The 21,368-nt window shown below is 40.4% G+C and overlaps 1 protein-coding gene and 2 pseudogenes across 1 annotated transcript; all 3 read left to right on the forward strand.

Moving 5' to 3' along the window:
- The first annotated feature begins 7,531 nt into the window (after nt 1–7,531).
- LOC148298243 (uncharacterized) lies at nt 7,532–8,285 on the forward strand. Its single transcript, XM_088277017.1, has 3 exons — nt 7,532–7,720; nt 7,829–8,136; nt 8,180–8,285. The coding sequence occupies exons 1-3, from the start codon at nt 7,532–7,534 to the stop codon at nt 8,283–8,285; spliced, it is 603 nt and encodes a 200-aa protein (XP_088133143.1).
- A 9,999-nt stretch (nt 8,286–18,284) lies between these two features.
- On the forward strand, nt 18,285–18,815 carry LOC148298244 (uncharacterized; annotated as a pseudogene).
- A 752-nt stretch (nt 18,816–19,567) lies between these two features.
- Nucleotides 19,568–20,098, forward strand: LOC148298245 (uncharacterized; annotated as a pseudogene).
- The last annotated feature ends 1,270 nt before the right edge of the window (nt 20,099–21,368 follow it).

The following is a 21,368-nucleotide window of genomic DNA, read 5'->3' on the forward strand; positions in this document are numbered from 1 at the left end:
TGATTGAAGATGCGTTTGGGAGATAAAAAGAAGAAATTCAAGGAGAACATGGAAATGCCCAAGATCCTTGGGGGAAGGTACCAGTTGTAATAAAGGACAATCGGAAGTGGAGTTTCATCTGTGGTGATCCCGGGGATAGATATCGAAACTGGCAGAAAAGTGGCAGTCAAGAAAATCACGAAGTTCTGCCTGAACAAACATGAATCCCTGAGAATTTTACGGGAAATCATCCTCCTCCGAGTCCTCTAGCATCCCAACATCATCAAGCTGCGATAAGTTATCGTCGAGGGGTTGGACAAAAACGAATTGTATCTAGTGCTCGACTACCTTCCATACGACATCAAGAAGATTTTCAAGTCCAACATCATACTCACCATCAAGGATATCAAGTGCATCGTTTTTCAAATTCTAGCCGGCCTCAACTACTGCCACCAATGCCAAGTTCTGCACCGGGATCTCAAGCCGGAGAACATTCTCATCACAGACGACTATTTGGAGGTGAGGCTTTGCGACTTCGGACTGGCCCGTGCTGTTATATCGGAGTAACAGAAATAATACGAATAAAAACATGAGGAGAAATAATCTCAGGAGAAGAGAGTCGGGCTGTCGGCGCATGTAACCACCAGATGGTACCGAGCTCCCGAATTGATAATTCTATAGAGGAAGTATAATAGTGCCATTGATATGTGGTCCGTTGGCTGCATCCTTGCCGAACTGACAGGAATGCTCAAGTAAAACTGCTAGACCTTCATGCATAGGAAAGTGCTCTTCCCTGGCAAGGCCTGTTATCCATTGTCGCCTCCGAAAGAGACGGGGCTGAAGTATGAAAAAATCAATGACTTTCCTCATTCCGTATCCGATCAATTGTACGCATATAATTAGTATAGGGCAGTGATATTCGACGTTATTGGGACCCCTGAAGATATTAGCTTCATCACAGATGAGAAAGCCAAGAACTATATCCGGTCTTTCGGCAAAATCGAGAAGAGACCATTTAAGAAAATATATGCGTATATCCCTGAACAAATCGAAGATTTCTTAGAGAAATCACTGCGTTTCAACCCCAACACTCGGCTCTCCATTGAGGAAGCCCTGAAACACCCTCTCTTCGATGAGATTCGGGAGCAATTCGAGGCGAATGTGAGCACTGTTGGAGAGCCAGTCATCACCGACATCGAATAGTTGAGTTTTGAGTAAATAAAGGAAAGAGTTCTAATGTAATCCGAGTATTATAAATAGCTACGGAAGGCTGAGAAAATAAAGGCATCAATCATCGACTTAGAATGATTTACATGTTTATAATAGGATAAACGGATAAACTCCTAAAATTATAGACTATCTATGAACAGACTACTCACAGAATGAGCAGTTAATGATAAAGATAACACATCAGAGAGTGCAAGGGTCTGCCCTTCATCACACTCTCTTATTGCTCTGAAGAGACGGGTGATAGTCCCTTCCACTTCTTATTCTTTAATATATATATATTATGGGCAGTTGAATAACGACTGGGTATCATCTGCAAGTCGAGATATAATAGATATATATATATGGAATGTTCAGAATTGCAATATCAAAGCTGCTCGCATATCGTGCGATAATGAATATTGATGCAAAACACTTGTTTCCCCAAGAAAAAATATAGGAAAGTAGGGCCATACATCCTGTTAAAGCCCATCGGCAAAGGCTCCTACTCGACAGTCTATGAAGCCAAGAAGGAAGGCGATTCTGACAAGTATGCAGTGAAGCAGATATCTCTCATTTCAGTCAACCCCAAACAGCTTGAAAGGATTCATTTGTAAATAACAGTGCTCTCCCTCATTAAGCACAAGAACATCATTTGCTTGGTTGACTACAAACAGACATCTCGAAACCTTTATCTTATCTTCGAATATTGCCGGCATACTGATCTTGAAACTCACGTCTAAAAGTATTGTCTGAAGGAGCTCGCTGAAGAAAAAGTCAGGAAAATCGCTATTCAAATAAAAAATGCCTTCGAAGTCCTGCGCGCCAATAAGGTCGTCCACCGAGATTTAAAATTGGCCAATATTCTCGTCACAGATGACTTCGAGATCAAAATAGCAGATTTTGGTTTTGCCAATTTGTTAGATGACGACTAGTTTTTCAAATCTTATGTCGGCACGCCGCTGACCATGGCCCCTGAGATTCTGTAAAGCCGCTCTTATAATGAAAAGTGTGATTTATGGAGTCTGGGTATCGTTCTTTATCAGCTCCTCTTCGGAAATAACCCTTTCTTCTCGAAGGACCGGATGACCAAAATGTAATTGAAAAATGCCACCAAAGCAAAGCTACAGTTCCCCAAAAATATCTCGAAAGATGCCACAGACCTGCTGAGGAAACTAATTGTAAGAGAGCCAACAGAAAGAATATCGTTTGAGGACTTCTTCAAGCATCCGTGGCTCAACGAGAGTGACATCAAGGACAACCTGAACGAATAGCTCTTAGAATAGGCATTGAGGGTTGAAGTCGGCAAATCACTCCTCTCGCTCACAAAGAAGAAATAAGAAAAGTAGTACTTATTGCACCACAGCGAGGATCTAATCTCATACGAAATTTTCGAGAGCGCGAGAAACAGTGTCGAGTCGAAGATCATCTTTTGGATCAACCTTGCGAAGAGAATCATCAGCATTGACTACCCCAGGAAAAGAATATCGTTCCTGGCTCTGTGCGTTTTAGTCAGCCATATCAAAGCTTCACAAAAGGGATCTATCAGTATGACCATTAATTCTTCCTACTCGCTGACTTTCCTAAACTGTGCGCACATGAGAAACTGCCAGACCTGGGAAATGAACGAATATACCAAGCGGTTGCCCAACTTCATCGAAAGAAGCATCAAGAAGATGCTAGAGACCATTGAGAGCGAGAAGTAAAACCATAAGGAATTGATTGAGGAGAACATGGATTCCACATTGATTTAACTGTACGTGAATGAGCTGATCGAGGAAATGGCCGATAACACTGAACTGCCAGAGTAGTTCGAGTTGTTCTTGAAAATAAAGCCATTTCGCTAATTCAATCTCAACCTGCGCGTGAGCTCGGGGATATTCCCGGAGAAGACAATCAACATGATGCTACGGAAACTGAAGACCAAAATATAGAACAACAAGATGTTTAAAAGACTAGCAGGGGTCTTCGCTGTCGAGAATGTCCATAAGGAGAACCCTGAGGATAAACTCTACGGCAGACTTAAGAGCCTACATGAACTTCATTGACGATCCTAATCCTATTTATCGTCGTTATCCCAATCTGCTGCTGATTGTATTGATATCAACCGAATGTTAGATCCTCTTATTTTGTGGTGCTGCCCCTCGCAGTTTATATACGCTTATGCCTATTATTAAAGAATGTTTGTTTATAGTTCGTTTAAGTGTTTAAGTGCTTCGGAGTTAAAGTGAGAATGAATAAATAACAGCCTTTTATCTATATCGACTCCAGTTAGGAGGAGGATGCTGCAGATCAGCTCAAAGCGAATACGCAAACAAATCCAAAAAATATTAAGCCAGCCAAACCTCAGATCTGTCAACTCAAACCTCATAAAACTGAACCACCAAAATTTCCATACACTAAAAATTGTGCGAGTGCCTTCTGTGCGAGTAACAAAGCATAAAGCAAAGGACTCATCAGTGATGAGTATGAGAAAGCCCTAAAAAGCATAATAACTGAGAAAATCGACAAGGAAATGATCAAGAAGCTTTTAACTCAGATATAGTCCTCCTAAATCGAGGGCAATATCGAGAAAAGGAACCATCATTACGAATATCTCCTCCAAAGAATCGCGATCGATAATAAGTATCAGGCAGCGATGCAGAAGAAGACTGATAAATTAAAGCAATAGAGCATTCGGAAGCAGCAGGTGCTCACCAGGAAGTTAAGCTAGAGCAACTGCAGGCAAGAGAAGGAGCAGCTTCAGAAATACGCCATTGAGAAACATGAAAAGTAGCAGAAAGTCATCCGACATCTGACCGAAGAAGTCCACAAGCTCAAGAAGGAGCGAACAATACTCACCTACAAGAAGATAAGGGAGACCCTGCAACAAAAAAGACAAAGACTTGAGAATTAGCAGACAAGCCAGCAACGAAAGCAAAACGATGAAATCGAGCAGTTGAGGGAATAACTGGAAACTATCAAAGAAGCCAAGAGGATAAATAAAGTGGACCAAAGCAAAGTACTAAGCCAGTTGCAGAAATCCACGCAGGAGTATAAATAGTTGCTGAGCCAGAGGCTAAGGAAGGGCAAATAGTTCCAAATTTGATTGCATTATCGAACATTCCAATATGACAGAATATTATAATACATGAGTAGTTACATAATTGCAGGCTCAGCTGACAGTCTCGACACCGCCTACTGCTAGGAAATAGCGAATAAGATCAAGGCCAAGTATAAAAATATCGACTTCCGCATTGTGATCAAGCACCCTACCGAATGGCAAGCCTATCTGCAGCAGATCTGTCGTATCTATGGTTTCCTAAATAAATCAAATCCGATTATCTATACCTATCATGGCAAGCTCATTGGCAACAAGCAATCATTCGTGTAGACATCCATCAAATACTTCGGTCTCGGCGAATAGTCCCTCATCGTCCCCAATCTGGCCACTGATGTGAACATCAAGCTCGCGGATTAAGAGCTACGGAGCAAGAAGATCCAACAGAGCCAAACAAAAACAATAACGCAGAAGATCGAACTCACTTATGAGAGGATGCTGAAGTCAGGCGCATTTGTGCACGAGTTCAACGACATCAAATACTACTTAGTACATGGAGTATAGTACATGCTCAGAAATGTGATAGGAATGTCCCCAAATGCCAAGTTCCCCTACGCCAAATAGATCCAGCTTCAGGAGTAGACCGTCTTGCTGGATAACATCGACTTACTGGCAATATCCGCCCACGACAAGATCCCTGCGGAAAATGCAAAGGATATGTTCGTTACCACCAACCTGCTCAACAACGAATCCATGGACAAAATGAGCGAAGCCAGTAGAACAGGCCGCAAGTACTCAACTGTCATGAGCAAGGATGGCGACTCCAAGGCCAACAAATAATAAAATGTAACATCCAAGTCGCAAATCAACGAGTAATTCGATGAGGGGCAGACTGACTACACTGACTGCAACATGCAGCAGTTTGTGATATCCGAAATTGTGGATGATTTCTATATTGCGTTTGAAGATCAGAAGAAGACGCATGTTTCTGGCGAAATGGTGTTGTATTATAATGAGGGGCATAACGGCTCCAATGTAGTGCGCGTTTACAACAGCACCAGGCCTGTTATTGGGCATCGTGTGCTAATTAAGGAAGTTCATTATCTGCAGAATGAGGAAGAGGGAAACAGCAATATCATGAACAGTATAATGATCAATCAGTCCTTCAATACTCAAGACTAAAAAGTTGAAGAAGAATAGCTGAATAAGTCTTAAGTAGCCAGCAATCCCCAGGCAGTTGCATCGCTAAAGTAAAAAGCCTCCATTCAATAGCACATATAGGGACATACTCCACAATAAAACTTATAGGCGCATACCCTTCAATAGGAATCCACCCCGCCTTAGATACTTACAGATAAACCAGAAGGGCAACTTCAATAGCAAAGAGAGAGACTGTAATAAATACTATCCGAACCCTACCATAATGATTTGAACTTAGTGAGCAACCTCAATTATCACACGCTTTATATTTTGAATCCACTTTCCGATCTCGAACTGAAAACTATCCTCTATTTAGTCACGGAAACAAACTCCATTGCCTGTTTGCAGTTTCTGCCTGAAAACCCCAACCCAAAACTGAAAGTCTATCAACGTGGGCGTCTGACCAACGTAAGTGACGGCCTAATGCCCATATAAAAATTCATATAGAAGCAGCTGGAAGATAAGTAATGCGAGGATGTTCTTTTAAGGTCCAACTAAGAGCGTGTGAGACAGAGCCAAACAGCCGATAGGCCCCGGTTCTGCGTCAAGAAAATCAACGACATCGGTTTCAACCATCTCTATTGGGAACATGACTCTCCTGCGCTCAGCAGTCCGTAGCAACAGAGCAAGACCCTCAGATTGATGATAAACTCTATACTCGAGCTGGAGTAAACACTGAAGAAGTAAATTGGGTACAATCTGATATTCACCAGGAAGTATGTGATGGTGGTTGCGATTACTGAGCCATACAAAGCTTATGATAATGTGAGCCTGTATCTGGATGGACTGGCCTATTTGGGGTATGTCTGTATGGCTGAGGTTACTGAGGGATATCGGGTCATTAAGGGCGATATAGACTCCGGAGAGAGCATACGACGGATTCTGAGGCGATGTTCAGGGCTGGTAGAGGAGTAGTGAGCACTTTACGTGATCCCACTGATTTTGCATTGAATTTAAATTTTGTAATTAATAGCATCGACAGCAGCCTCGAGGCAGAACATAGATCCATAAATAAATATGAATTACATCAAAGATTTTTATGAGAGAGTCAACACTCGCCTGTAATATCTCGAGTATGACTTCAAAGCCCCCAACGGTCCAACAGTTCCTGTAAACGAGCTCCTCTACCGAAATATCGTATCAGCTCTCTCCTTGTCACTCTGCTTCGGTGTCACAAGTAACCGATTCCCTATCATGCATAGTATTGAACTCATATAATGCTTACAAGGTGACCAAAAACTAACCAATCAACCCGAAGGCTATGAAATTTGGTGCCATATCTGTGCCTGTCTGCATTATTGCATTTATGGGAGCCATTTACTATAATTCCACGGCTTATCAGTTTATTAGCGACTAAAGATTCAAGGAATTGGAAATATATAAAAATATGCAAGTGCCAGAGCCAGAGCCAAAGCCAGAACCAAAGCCAGAGCCAAAGGCAAAGCTGTCTGAACAACTTCCACTCCCAGCGCAAACTGCCCCGAAGAAATAGTTGATCAACTGAGTGCGTGGGTCAATCTATCTCTGTGCATCTATGTCTCGATGTGCATATGTGTGCATTTGTATCAGATTTAAATGTATCAGATTTAAGTTATAATGGGATTCGATAATGTATTATATCATTCGAATTTTGTGACTATTATCGAGTCAATAAGTGTGCTATAATCGGAGGCGTGGAATCCCTCGCAATCAAATCGAATAAACTTGCAATGCGCCCGTGCAAATAGGTGACGGCAAATGACAAATACTACCGCAAGCCTGCAAACTTCGGGTATATGAGCTAATTCAATTACAAGATTGTAAAGTAGTTGGGCAGAGGAGGATTCGGTGTGGTCTACAAAGTAAGTATCGATCTAAATTAGGCTATCGACCCTCTCGTTCCCGGCGAGTAGTATGCGATCAAGATCAATTTCAATACGATATCCCGAGAGATAGTGTATGCTGAACTGGCGTATCTGGAGATAGTGAGCGGAGTCAGGAATTTACCTAGGCTCAGGAATGTCTTTGTCCACAATGACAATGTCCATATTGTCATCGACTACTTTTAGTATAAGCCATTCATTGTAGATTTATCCTTACCCGTAGACTTTTATACTTGAATTCACGATGGAAGACACCAAACACTATCTATATGAAATGTTGTTAAGCTTGAAGAGTTTGAAGGATCTTGGCATATTCCACAGAGATGTTAAGCCTGGCAACTTTCTGTACAACCCCTCAACCAAAAAGGGTGTGCTGGTGGACTTCGGACTCGCGGAAATCGATCAGCTCTACTACAAGATATTCCAGGACCAAGTCTAACAATTGAGAGAGGAGAATAACCCGCATTATTCCAAATATTAGGAAATGCTTTCTGTCTACCAAAGCATACTTATGAGTCTGTAAAAATCTGGATACAATAAGTTGGGCACTGAAGGCTTCATTCCTCTGGAATCGATCTTAAGATCTCCGAACCAGTCGTATAGCTCAGATATCTGGGCAGTCGGAGTTATCATGCTCCAGCTAATTCTCAAAAAGTACAATATCTTCAATGCCCTCAAAATTCCCAACAATGAGGCCAACCTGAAAAATAAGTTCCTACCCTCCTTCCTGATAGAGTTGGCTATATTCTTCGGCCCTGAAAGAGTGATAGAGCTGACTAAAAGGCTGGGTTACAATTTAATTCTGCCTTCGGACATAGTCAGAGTGTACTTCAAGGACATTGCTGCGATGTAAGCATGTACTAATGTTTAGAGATAGTTTTGATGATATTGCCGAGGATTTGCTGTTGAAGCTCCTAGACCTCGACCCTGAGACTCGCATCGATGTCGAAGATGCCCTATCTCATGGATATTTCGATAGCATTCGATCCTGGCATTGAATGATTGAATTGATGTGTATATAAATTAATGTCTGCATTAATACTAACTGGTTCAATAAGTTATATATTTGCCAACTTCTCTAATCTGATTCTATATCTCTGAAGCACACAGAAATTATGAAACTCAAATGCGAATTGAAGATGGCCTGCAGAATACGAATAGTGTAAGAATAAATGGAGGTATACTTCGAATCAACACGAGAATAGTTGTATTTTAAATGGCACATTTTACTTCTCTGCTCTTCTTCTTTGGTTTTACCTTTTTCTCTCGAGCAGGCTATCTTCATAGCTTTCTTCAGCCTCACTCTTTTGTGCAAGGATTGCCAACATAACTGAGGGTGCCTCTTTCGCTTTGCTGTCCCCAATGAACTCAACCGGCATTTCGCATTATTGGTTTGTTTCCTTGAGAACTAACTTTGGGGCTTTAAACTGGGCATCGTTTTCAGTTAGCGACCCTTTCTTGGCCATTGCTGGAAATTGTGGGGGATTCTACTTATTGATGTTGGCTTGAATAGATTTCAGAGTTGCCATAAATCCGTTGTAAAACATAGTATAATATTTCAGTTATTTTATTTGGTGTATACACATACGCACATCATGAGTCAATAATACGAAATGCGCTAATGTGCATTCTATTGTATGCCGACCGGTATTGACTGATACGATAAACCCATTAATCGGAAGCAATCACCAACCAAACAATCAATTGCCCATATCGGAGACTGTTAAAAGGGTGAAGTCCCCGAACAAGGCAAATCTTGAAACTTCAGGTAAATCATGGTAGTAAAGCAATAAAGCAGCTATTACAATGCAAAATCCTGATTAGGGTCAATTCTGTATCATGTTTGACTATCTGAAATATGCATCTTCTCATTCGAATGAGTAGGCCGTGATATGATATCGATGTAGTCATACTCTATTATACTCTATTATTATACTCTATTGTACTCTATTATACTTCCTATTCTTCCTATTTGTTGTGAATCAATAAATTTATATAAGGACTACTTAAAATATCAGAATAAAATTAGCAAACACATGAACAATAAGCAAAAACTGGCAGAAATGGTATTGCTAAAAATCCAGCAGAAAAAACTGGAGGAGGAGAGAAATAGGCCACATTACGAAGTGCTACAGCTATTAGCTAAATTCTAAGTTTAGGCCTTTCAGAGGCTCACTCATGACATCGCACACCTGCAATCGCAAATTGATCAGGAGAAGCTATTTTAAAGGTGCATCGATTCGCACCATCAATAATTATAAGACACTGCCAAGAAGAAATATCCAAGGTACTTCCTGAAGCCTGAGTTTATTGCTTCTGAGCACGTCACTTCGATGATGAAAGAGTTCTATCGAAAATCCTCCAACACTTTCCTCCGAGCAGAGATCTTAAAGGGCCAAAGCAACGAAATGGATCACCAACTGGTGGCAGAAATCATGAGGAAATACTCGATACTCAAGCAAAAAGAAGAAGATATCGCCAAAATTAAAAGCGAGCATCACACCAAGAATAATGACAGAAGGGCAAGAAATCTGAAATAGGGTAAATTAATTTGTTATCATAGATGTGCGACGTAGAGCTCTTCGCCTATAAATAGTGAGCCTATCGAACCAAATTGATTAAGACAGAGAGAAAAATTCTGCTTTGCTGGCCGAATACGAACTCAAAAAGACCAACCTTTAAAACAGAATCAGTTTCTCTCAAAGTCTATCGCAAGCCATAGCCTAACAAAAGCTGCTCATTGAAAAGACCTATAACCCAGTTACGTACCGAGAATATCTGAAACAAGTATTTGGAATCAGGATAAAAAATGAATTCATGCACAAGAACCTTGTACAGGCGATGAAATAAGTGAATACATTGGAATCGAAAACCGAAACCAATCAGAGGTTCCTAGAAAAAACCAAGAACTTTTGTGTGTTGGGAGTTTGCCAGGATTCTCCATCGAAGAAATACCATAAGTCTCGAAAGAGCATTCAGAGGCCCTCATCACGAAAATCCACACAATTATTCAAGAGCCCCTCAGAAAAAACCGGAAAACATCGGGCTGCAACTTAGCGGAATGAAAGCCACTCAAATACTCGCGACAGAAGGGAGAATCAGACAAAAAAAATGGAGAGTTCACTTGGAAAAACAGCTGCGAGTTCCACTGCCAATTTGCTGTTGGACTCCTCTCTAAAGAAGCAAAGCATGACGAGCCACTCGATGACTGACCTGAAATCCAGTCGTCCAAAACTATAATATTGATTATGAATTTGCATTAAAAGTGAAAAATGTCTGCAATTGTATGAGAGTGGAATATCATATAAATTACTAAGTATATGCGAAGTATGCGCATACTCATATAATAAAACTTTAACTGAAACTTTAAATTGACAAATGCATAGGCTCAAAATCTGGGAGGAGTATGCTCACACTCTCGAGAACTAGAACAGGGCAAAAAATGAGGAAACACAAATGCTTTACAGAACCATCGAAGGCTTGTCTCTCACAAATTAAGAGCTGGCGCGCTCCAACGCAATCATGCATGGCTAATTGGCCTTCAAAGAGCAATGCATCTATCAGCAATCGCTTGAAATTCTTGAAAGCTCACAGGTTATATCAAACATGAAGCATGATATACAGTGCCTTGAGCAATCTCTCTGCTAGGCCACATCTGCAAAAGTATAATTAGAGAATCGAGTCCTCTCGCTGCACAACATCAGCCAGTCCAACTCGGAGCTTATTAGCAAGCAGAAATAGTTAGAGTCGATCAACAAAGAACTCGAAGAGCAAGTGAGCCAATTGAATGAGCAAGTAAATTAATTGAATGAACAAGTAAATTAATTATTGAATGAACAAATACAAACTGTTGCTGTCACCCCTGCAGCCTAAGTGACAGTGCTCATTGACAACTACTAAAAGATAGAGATATATGCCAAGGAGCTGCAGACATAAAATCAAAGCCTATCAGAATAATTAGCATAAGTCGAAGAGAGATTGGAATAAACCGAAAAGCAGTTTAATTTCATGTATGCGCAATATGAATAAATGTATGACAATGTGCAGAAGTATGAAAGCATGAACAGCAACAGCCACGACATCAGCCTCGAGAATAGTTGCCCGTCGATTCCCCAGCTCATTAAGCAGAACAATCTCATGATTGAGAAAATTGTCGCAATTTAAAAGTAGAAGAATCACTACTATTTGTCACTAGTCAAAAGCAGCACCCATAACACTACGTATCGGCATTCGCAGAGGTCCTCGGACAATAGCAGGAATCCTCTAGCTCAGATCAAGATGATCCATAGCAACAGAAGTGAATATCCAGAATCAGACCTACACAAATAGCTGGCCAGTGTAAAGAACGAGAATGAGTTACTCCTGCAAAACCTGAAGATATGACACGTCTGTGGAATATATATGTGTGATATGTATGTGTATGCGATATATGTGATATGTTATCCAGGAATATGGCAGAAGATTACACTTAAACTGGCCCATTTAGTCACCCGTTATTTAATATAATTAGCACATTTAGTAGACATGCTTCAGAATGGCCAACACAATTTGCGTTACAATTAAAGAGTTAAGGATTCATTAATATACCAGCACGTTGAAGGCCTTGCCCACAAAATACGCACGCAAAAACAGTTCGAGGCAACCGAGATCGACTCCGACGCATAGCTGCTCGAAATCAAGGCATTCTACAAGGTCGGCTGGCAATACGAGCACCACCATTCCAGCATAGTCTGCGATATATCTGACCCCATCTACATCAGTACCAACTCTCCCCAGTAGCCACTCCTCGAGTATCGCGAATATATGAGCCAGTTCATTAACAGGTGGAAAGCCGAGCACGAGGATTAATCTGCCTTCAAAGTGTAGATGGCAGCCTACAAGAGCATCAGCCATCTGAAAAAACTTCAGCCGTCAAATCTGTTATGCGCGAAACAGACCTACGAAACAATCATCGGAGGGATTGATACAATTGTTTCGAAGCTGGTCGACAACATCAAACTCCATGACCACCGAGAAACCAACGAAACCGGATAGGACTATTCTGAGGTACGCAGCATATTCATAGTGATGCAAGACTGGGTATCCAAACTCAAAAACTAAATTGACTGCTTTGAAGATATGAAAGACTCAGTGGACACTATCACTAATTCAGTGCTGTAGTTCATTGCCAATTTCATCTCAGTCGCCGAAACTGTTGTGCTCTAGCAAAGATCAGCTCTGATCGACTATCAGCCAATGATTGGCAATGTGACTTACCTCGCGCATCCCTTACTGTTCGGAATCTACGCATTCTACCAAAAGTAAAAGATGATATGGGAGAATGAGTACGAGCACGATTCATCCAACATAGATTTTAGCAATGGCTATGAAACAAACCACACCACCTTCCCTGAGGATACAAAGCACTGTTAGATCTCAAAAGTTGTGTTCATCAACCTGGATGGCTACGAAAGCGAATTCAACATAGAACTCGCCAAGAACATGGATCAGCACTTGATGTATGTTACATTTCCCAAATTCAACAGCTCTGAGCACATCACACTCAGCAATCGATTCTTTAAGAAGTTCATGTACAACTACGCGCATTCGATGTACGAGTTTGACAGTTCGGAGTAAGACGTGTTCGAGAAGTCGAAGGAAGGGGGAGATGCAATGGATGAGTAGTATGAGAGAGATATCCAAGAGTAGTTTGAGATTCGGTTCAACCCCGAACGATACTTCTAAACTGCGGCCGAAGCTACAAAGAACGGGCTAAAGAAGAACAAGAATGTATACATCCTACCGATCAGCTTTGAATACCTGCAATAAGAGCTGAAGACATTCTTCAAAGACAAGAAGGATGCGAGGAGATATGCTTCGTATTTCGTCTGGTTCTTCATACAGGACTTCGTGGGGGATGACATAAAGAAGTTCAACCCCAAGTACATTGTGATCAGCTACAGCGGCAGAATAAAGATCATAGACCGCCATTTCGTGAAGATCATGCAAATTCTGGCGGAGTCCTCCAAAAGAAGGGTCATCCTGTACCCGAACCTCACCACTAAATTTACCAATGAGGAATATTATGACAACAAGGTTGACCTGCAGATTGACCTCGCGCTGCCTAACTTAGATCTGATGAGGAAGTTCGGTCAGTTTCTCAAGATATGTTCAGGCACTTATAACCTGTAGCGCCCGCATTAATGTGAGCTGATAATTTCCAAGTACAAAACAGCCAAAATCAGCAACTACATCTACGGCCTACTTTGCGCGTTGTCAGAGACTTAGTTCCCGCATTTAAAAAACAGGGTCTCAGAGGTATCTCTGAAGAGCCATGAAATAATAATGTAGAGGAGCCTCAACTAATGCAAGAAGGAAATCGAGGCATCGGTTCTAACTTACTATAAATAGCTATATGAATAAATCCGCAAAATCCTCTAAAATCCGCACATTCCTTTTAAGTACAAGTATCTCGAAGACCTGATCACACAAATTCGTGGCAGCATCAGCACAACTTCCGAAAGCCAAAATCATGTGCATGTGGTGAATGAATTAATTAAAAACTGCTACCTATAAACTTCCTCCCAGAAAGTTTCATAATCTCTTTATCTTTACATAAAAAACTGCAGCTAAAAGGAGGAATACGATCTGATGAAGTAAACTGTTGAGACTGAGAAGTCCAATGGCATAACTTGCAAACTACCAGACAGCCAGAACAATCTTAAAGGATTTTACTGCCTTTCCGTGAAGTATTACAGTGGGAAAGAGAGGAAGCCAATGCTGATCCTCGAAAATGCAGAAATCATATACAAAATCGACCAGAGGCATAAAGCGAAGATAAACAAGAAGAAGCTGTGCAACCTAATGATTATGAACTATATCAGCAATGACCCTGAGTAACCCTCAGAGCCAGTCAGTTACGCGGGATGCTTTGAGCTGTCATAGCACAGCGGCTAGGCGGTTAGCAATCAGAGAATTTAAGTATTTCCGATAGTATTCAATAGATTCGGCCATAATGAAATCCACAATAAGTTCATCCTTCGGGCTGCCTGGAACTATTCCGAAACTTAGAGATACTATATCTTATATTGGCCTACTCGATACAGCACCATCGAAGCCAAGCTTCACTCGATCGAATAAACCGAGTACGAGCCAACTATTCTCAATGAAATTTATTTGGCCGAAATACCAGTCACTCGAAACTCTCAATTGATGTTCAATTTAGCAGAGTTCGACACCCGCAGCATCCTGCCTCGAAGGCACTGTAGCTCCTACGCAATGTTCGATGAGAACAAAATCTTTATACTTGGGGGATTCTATGCCAAAGAGCACAGTTACTTGAATTTACAGACTGACATCACGACTTTCGATCTGCAGTATTTCGACCAACAGCATCGCAAGTGTGTGGTCACGAATTAAAAGAGTGCTATGTACACCACATCGACGACGATGGATGTGGGAGATGCTGCTCATTCGAATAACTCCTATATTCGAGCCAGAAGATAATATGAATTCTATTAGCTAGCAGAAATGTGCGACCTCACTCATGAAGAACTCGTGCTGGAATAAAATATCAAAACTGTCTACATGATTGGGGGGTACGGATAAGAATTCACAAGACCCTACTCTCTTTTGAGCAACAGGTACTTCGAACTCAAAATCGACATGCGGCGTCGGACTCTGCACTCAATCGAAATCAAAACACTTTATCAGAGGGTTATGGCATCGAATATAAAGGACTTCATTAAAAATAAAGGCAGCTTCTCAGCACTTCCTACATTCGAAGGAGGAGCCTTGAAATAAAAAGGCCTAAGCAACGATCATTACGTAGCGCATCGAAGTGTATACAGAATGGAAAAAGCTGTTAAGAATAATAAAATCGTGCGAGAGCTGCAAATAAAAACAAAGTACTTCTTCAGTTTGCCTATCTTTCACCATTTTCGAAGCGAGCTCAGCAGCTTTGCCCATAAGATTGGCTAAGATATGTATCAGGAAGCCAGTGATGCGACTGAGTTTCATCTTACTAACTCCCTTCAAGGAAACAACTACCTCCTGATAATCCGAGGGAAGGAGCAGGCACGAATGCTGAATGTTATGCTCTAAGTTATGGATGATAACGATAAACTAAGCTTCAGCCCTTTAACTCACGGCAGCATCATCTCCATCGATATAAAGGGCAAGACCATCTTTGCTTTAGTTATGCATGAGCACTATGTAAGCCTTTGATTATTGAAGACCAGCAGCCAGTTCATTTTAGCAGAATGCGAACTCAAGGATTAGAACAGTTCGCAAGCCATACTAAAACCGATTCATGCATGTGATGGAATTATGTAACAATACTCAGTGTACTTGACTCGCAGGGGCGAAGCCATTTTGCTCTATGGATTGGCATTCTAGCATGCTTGCATCAATGACTATGTTGTCAATTTTGGGAGGAAAAAAAAGGAGCATGTGACGATCCACGCAATCGCAGGATCTGACAGCAAAGGGGTACTAGCGAATTAGGCCAAAAAGATATGCAGCTTCATGACCAAAGATCACAATGAAAGAAGCAAGTCCTTAGAAATACTTTAGTACAGTTTCATCTTTCAGGCAAAGCCTCCGAGTCATCTCCTGCATTTCATTATAAATCGGCTGAAGATGGACTCACAGCTCACTGGCTTCGTTTGGAGCACTGAGTAGTCTGGGTACTACGCTTTCGAGGAACTATAAACAAATAAAATATTGGTTGTTCATGCAATTGACTAAATCAAGTTGCATGAGCCATCAGAGGTCGGCTTCAGCGAAATGAAGATGATCCTTATTCGGATCACTTCGTCCTATAATTAAGTCTATGTTGGAGATCTTATGAATTGCATTGAAGGGAGGTCAGCGAAAGAAGCCAATTAAACGAAAGTATTAGTGAGCAAACAAAAGTACAATTCACATTGGAGTAAAGCATTTCGGGTGCCGATTTATACTAAGACCATGAGCAAATACATATAAAATGGTCAAATGTGAATAAGATGAAAACCATACTCATTCAACCAGCATGAAACACCATCATAGTCGCTTCTCATGATACTCATCTGTCTGAATATATTTTGTAAATTGTGATGTTTCTATGCTGGTTCATACTTCATGTCTTGCGATTGGCCTCTTCCCGTCTGGTTTATCGTGTTGCTACATCCTTGGCTCATATTTGCATATAGCCACTAATTTTTATATGTCTTTTCGTTGTTGAGTAGTCTGTTGTTATCCTTTGCAGCCTATCACAAGCTGGGAGGGAACTGATAACACAAAAAAATTCGAGTAATTGCTAGATAATCAGGCACATATTAATATACTTATTATTGGAAAATAAGGCTGTTTTGATAGCACGACAGACAGAGTTATTTCAGCAGCGGTGGAACATAAAATAAACTGATGCAATGAAGGCGAATGAAGAGGCAATAAAGGGAGACTTATTTATCGCAGTTGATTTGGATTTACGAATTACATCTGAGTATACCTTTGAGTCTACGCATATAATAATATTAGAATGTGTTAAGTGCAGGGAGCAAGGAAAAAAATAATATCTGAAGATAGATACAAGAGTCTCACAAGTCAATAGTTATCATCTAAGATTTTGCCAATTAAATCGCCATTCCGATCGAGCATTCATAAATACGAACTGAGCACTTTCGACTCGCTCTCCTCCAAAATCAAGGCCAACCCTAACAATGCTGCCAAAAAATAATCGCTCAAAAAGATTGACGGGCACAGTCTGGGAAGTCCAGGCTATCTCAAAGGCCGATACATCCAGGAAAGCATTAAAACTAAAGTTCTGCCCTCCTTAAGAAAAAACCAAAGCCTTGAGTCGTAAAAGAGTTCTTTGGGCAACTTGTCCTTTATTAACTTTTCCGATCTTTTAGTCAAAATCACGGAAGGAGAACTAGTTTAGGAGTCCTCGTTTTAAGCCTTCTATTTGCCCAAGAGGGTTTTTGTGCGGTGTATCAGGTACGAGCAGAACGATATAATCGCCGAAGAGCATCCAAGTCTGTTTCGTGTCTATGGCAAAATTAAACTGAAGCTGAATGTCTACATTGTCACCAGTACGAAAGACAAAACACTAGAATCAGTCGTTGAAGAAAATGGTGCCTGCACTTAGCGCTACATAAAACAGACCATTAAATGCCTCATTTAATCGATCATGTTCTTGAGGAAGTCAGGAGGGATTTTGCAGACCTTAAACATGTCCTGCGTGGTGATCAATCGCATGGGAGATTGCCTCATTGATACGATCGAGTGCAATAATGTGATTAAGACGAAGGAAAATAAGGCGCAATATCTGTTTTACTCCAGCCCATAAACTTTGATTTCAGGGGAGCTCAATGAGAAGAGCGAAGTATGGTCTTTGGGGTGCATCGCCCTGAGCATGGCCTTGGGAATAATTATAAACCACAATGTCATCTGCCACCCTTTCAATCGGCGCCCCTCTTCATCGAAAATGAAGTAAATGGCGATTTGGCAATAGATTATGAAAACAGACCTGAAAAACAAGAAAAATCTGACCATCATCCCCAAAAGCTTAGAGCGTGAAGACTTTACTGAGCCCAAATTTAAATAAATCGAGGTTTCGCAGCAATTGTACGAGCTTATTAAAGCTTGTCTGAAATTAAACTCGGAAGATCGACCCCACTTATAGGAATTGGTGAAGTTTTAATTTTTAACAAACTGATATTTATCACTTCATAGCTTCATGTTGAGTACTCCCATCATTCTTACAGTTATTGGCTTCCTATGTTTCGTTCATATTCATAATATGATTTGAAGTAATCAAAAAAGTATGACTGTTTATATCATCAATATGCAAAAGTCCTTCAATTTATATTCTAGAATCGTGTCAAAGCAATGAATTCGAAAATAGTATGGTTTAAGAGGAACATGAGAAATAATTATGCTTTTAATAACCCTAATAAGAATTATTGAGAGCAAATACACAAACATTAAATAACATATGAATTCGGTCGATTCAGTTAATAATATTTAAATTCGCGATGTCCACATTCAAAAAGGAAAAGGCCCCTTTGAAGCCAACTCGAAAGGCGAGGAACGAACTCACTGAGGAGCAGAAGCAGGAAATTAAAGAAGCCTTCGATCTCTTCGACACTGAGGGCGTCGGCTACATCGACTCCAAAGAACTCAAAGTCGCGATGCGAGCCTTGGGCTTCGAGCCGAAGAAGGAAGAGGTGAAGAAGATGGTGAGCGAAGTCGACAGGGAAGGCAAGGGCGTCATCGAATTCGCAGACTTCATGGAGCTCATGACGGGTAAGATCTCAGAGCGCGATCCCAGATAGGAAATTCTGAAGGCGTTCCGCCTTTTCGACGACGACAACACCGGGAAGGTCTCCCTGAAGAACTTGAAAAGAGTGGCGCGAGAGCTAGGAGAGACCATGAACGACGACGAGCTTCAAGAAATGATCGACGAGGCCGACCGAGACGGCGACGGCGAAATCAGCGAGGAATAGTTCATCCGAATCATGAAAAAGACCAACCTCTTCTGATTTTGATTATGCTTATAATTCGTACTCCCTGTTTAGGCCTAAGTCCGAAAGTTGAGATTGGCGACATAATTATGCATGAATAGCTTTCCTATTTCAAACTATAAATTTTAAACTTCCTTTGTAGATAAAAACAGCAATTAAAGTTCACAAGCACCGACACCTTCTACTGCGTGAATACATAAAAACATCCCCGTTCCTGCAAGTCAACCAAAACGCAGCAGATTCAATAATAACAAATACTTTACAGTTGGTTTATACTTACTTGCTTTTCCTAGATAAATGCTATTATTCAATTATTTCATAAAAATCGTAGTTGTCAAAATAGTACAACAAATGCACCCAACTTTGATCGCTAAATTATGCACTGGTAAAGCCCTGCCTAAAATAATAGCAATCGAGATACTGAACCATTAATGTATTGAATACTATCTATTTTCGAATTAAAATATTTATGGTGAATTTGCTCTCTTTCCACAAATTTCCAATACATAAGTTAGCATTTTAATTTTATTTAGATACAAAAATAAATAAATTTCAATAATCATTCATTTAACACAGAAAAATAGCAAATAAACAAAATAGTAAATAAAAAATAAATTAAAATAACAGTAATCATGTAACTAAATTAAAAAGAATAATAATGCAAAGAATTTATCAAATATCTTACATAACTTGGAATTTTTTCGAAATGGACTATCTATAAAACAGATGCGAATACACAAACATTAAATAACATATGAATTCGGTCGATTCAGTTAATAATATTTAAATTCGCGATGTCCACATTCAAAAAGGAAAAGGCCCCTTTGAAGCCAACTCGAAAGGCGAGGAACGAACTCACTGAGGAGCAGAAGCAGGAAATTAAAGAAGCCTTCGATCTCTTCGACACTGAGGGCGTCGGCTACATCGACTCCAAAGAACTCAAAGTCGCGATGCGAGCCTTGGGCTTCGAGCCGAAGAAGGAAGAGGTGAAGAAGATGGTGAGCGAAGTCGACAGGGAAGGCAAGGGCGTCATCGAATTCGCAGACTTCATGGAGCTCATGACGGGTAAGATCTCAGAGCGCGATCCCAGATAGGAAATTCTGAAGGCGTTCCGCCTTTTCGACGACGACAACACCGGGAAGGTCTCCCTGAAGAACTTGAAAAGAGTGGCGCGAGAGCTAGGAGAGACCATGAACGACGACGAGCTTCAAGAAATGATCGACGAGGCCGACCGAGACGGCGACGGCGAAATCAGCGAGGAATAGTTCATCCGAATCATGAAAAAGACCAACCTCTTCTGATTTTGATTATGCTTATAATTCGTACTCCCTGTTTAGGCCTAAGTCCGAAAGTTGAGATTGGCGACATAATTATGCATGAATAGCTTTCCTATTTCAAACTATAAATTTTAAACTTCCTTTGTAGATAAAAACAGCAATTAAAGTTCACAAGCACCGACACCTTTTAGAACTTTTCATAGTAGTATATTACAAGGATTATTTCTGATTTTTCAGGAGAGTTAATATAACTATAAAAGAACTCAATCTGATTCATAATAAAATAATATTAATCATCACTCTAAACATTCTTATTATGGATCGTTTGTCAACCCTTTGATTTTAATTGCTTTTATTTCAACATTTTCAAAACATTCTCTTCACTCCATTACCTTTCTGATACGTTAAAATCCAATGCCAGCATATTAAACGGTATTATCGATTTGTATTTTTTTCACAGCCAAATGCCCATTAATAAAGTCAACGTCTATGTCAAATAGAATAAACTGTCGACCCTATCTGATGCAGATCAAACTTTCAGGGAAATTGCATTGATAATTCCAGTGTCGTCAGCGAGTTCGCAATAGACCTTTTAATCTCTTACCTATGTAACGCGATGAACCTATTCTTAATGGAGATATTACTTGTGCTTTAATGTTGATATTTTTGTATGGTGGGTGGGTTATCTAAAAGGCTTTTTTATTTTGAAGAAGAAGTTTCTTTGATTCATAAAATCAATATCAGAAATGCGAGCACTTAAATTAAAAGATAAACTGATGGGAAGAGGAGGATAGGGAGAATCCAAAATCTTTTGCTGCAGGAATTTGGTGTTAATTTCCAGACAATTGACTTTATCGCTAACAATCGCGTCAAAGACAAAAACCACATTGCCTTATTTAATTTTTTAGTGGTACTTCATAAAAGCAAGTGCAATACCTGTGTTATCACCAACAAGAAAACGAACTTTCTTCATTTAATCATCGTCGAAATATATTGCAATTTGTAATATGGACAAAATTGTTACTTCGATATTGAAACTCTTGCCGAAAGGAATATTTATTAGATCTTTTATTTTAAAAAGCTCTTTATTGTGATAATGCAAGGGCTATGCCGGATGCATGGCGGCCATCTTTTTGAGAAGCTTGCTTTATGTCGCCAATGATGGCTGTATAGCAGGTTAAATTTCATATTTAATTATATCCGTTCGATAATTCTATATTATCTTGAACTTATTCGTTTTTGCAATCCGGGGTTGGGGTTGGGGTTGGGGTTGGGGTTGGGGTTGGGGTTGGGGTTGGGGTTGGGGTTGGGGTTGGGA

Source organism: Brachycentrus maculatus, unplaced genomic scaffold, assembly GCF_059751285.1.
Source record: "Brachycentrus maculatus isolate JH-2025_06_01 unplaced genomic scaffold, ASM5975128v1 h1tg002313l, whole genome shotgun sequence".
Taxonomy (NCBI): domain Eukaryota; kingdom Metazoa; phylum Arthropoda; class Insecta; order Trichoptera; family Brachycentridae; genus Brachycentrus; species Brachycentrus maculatus.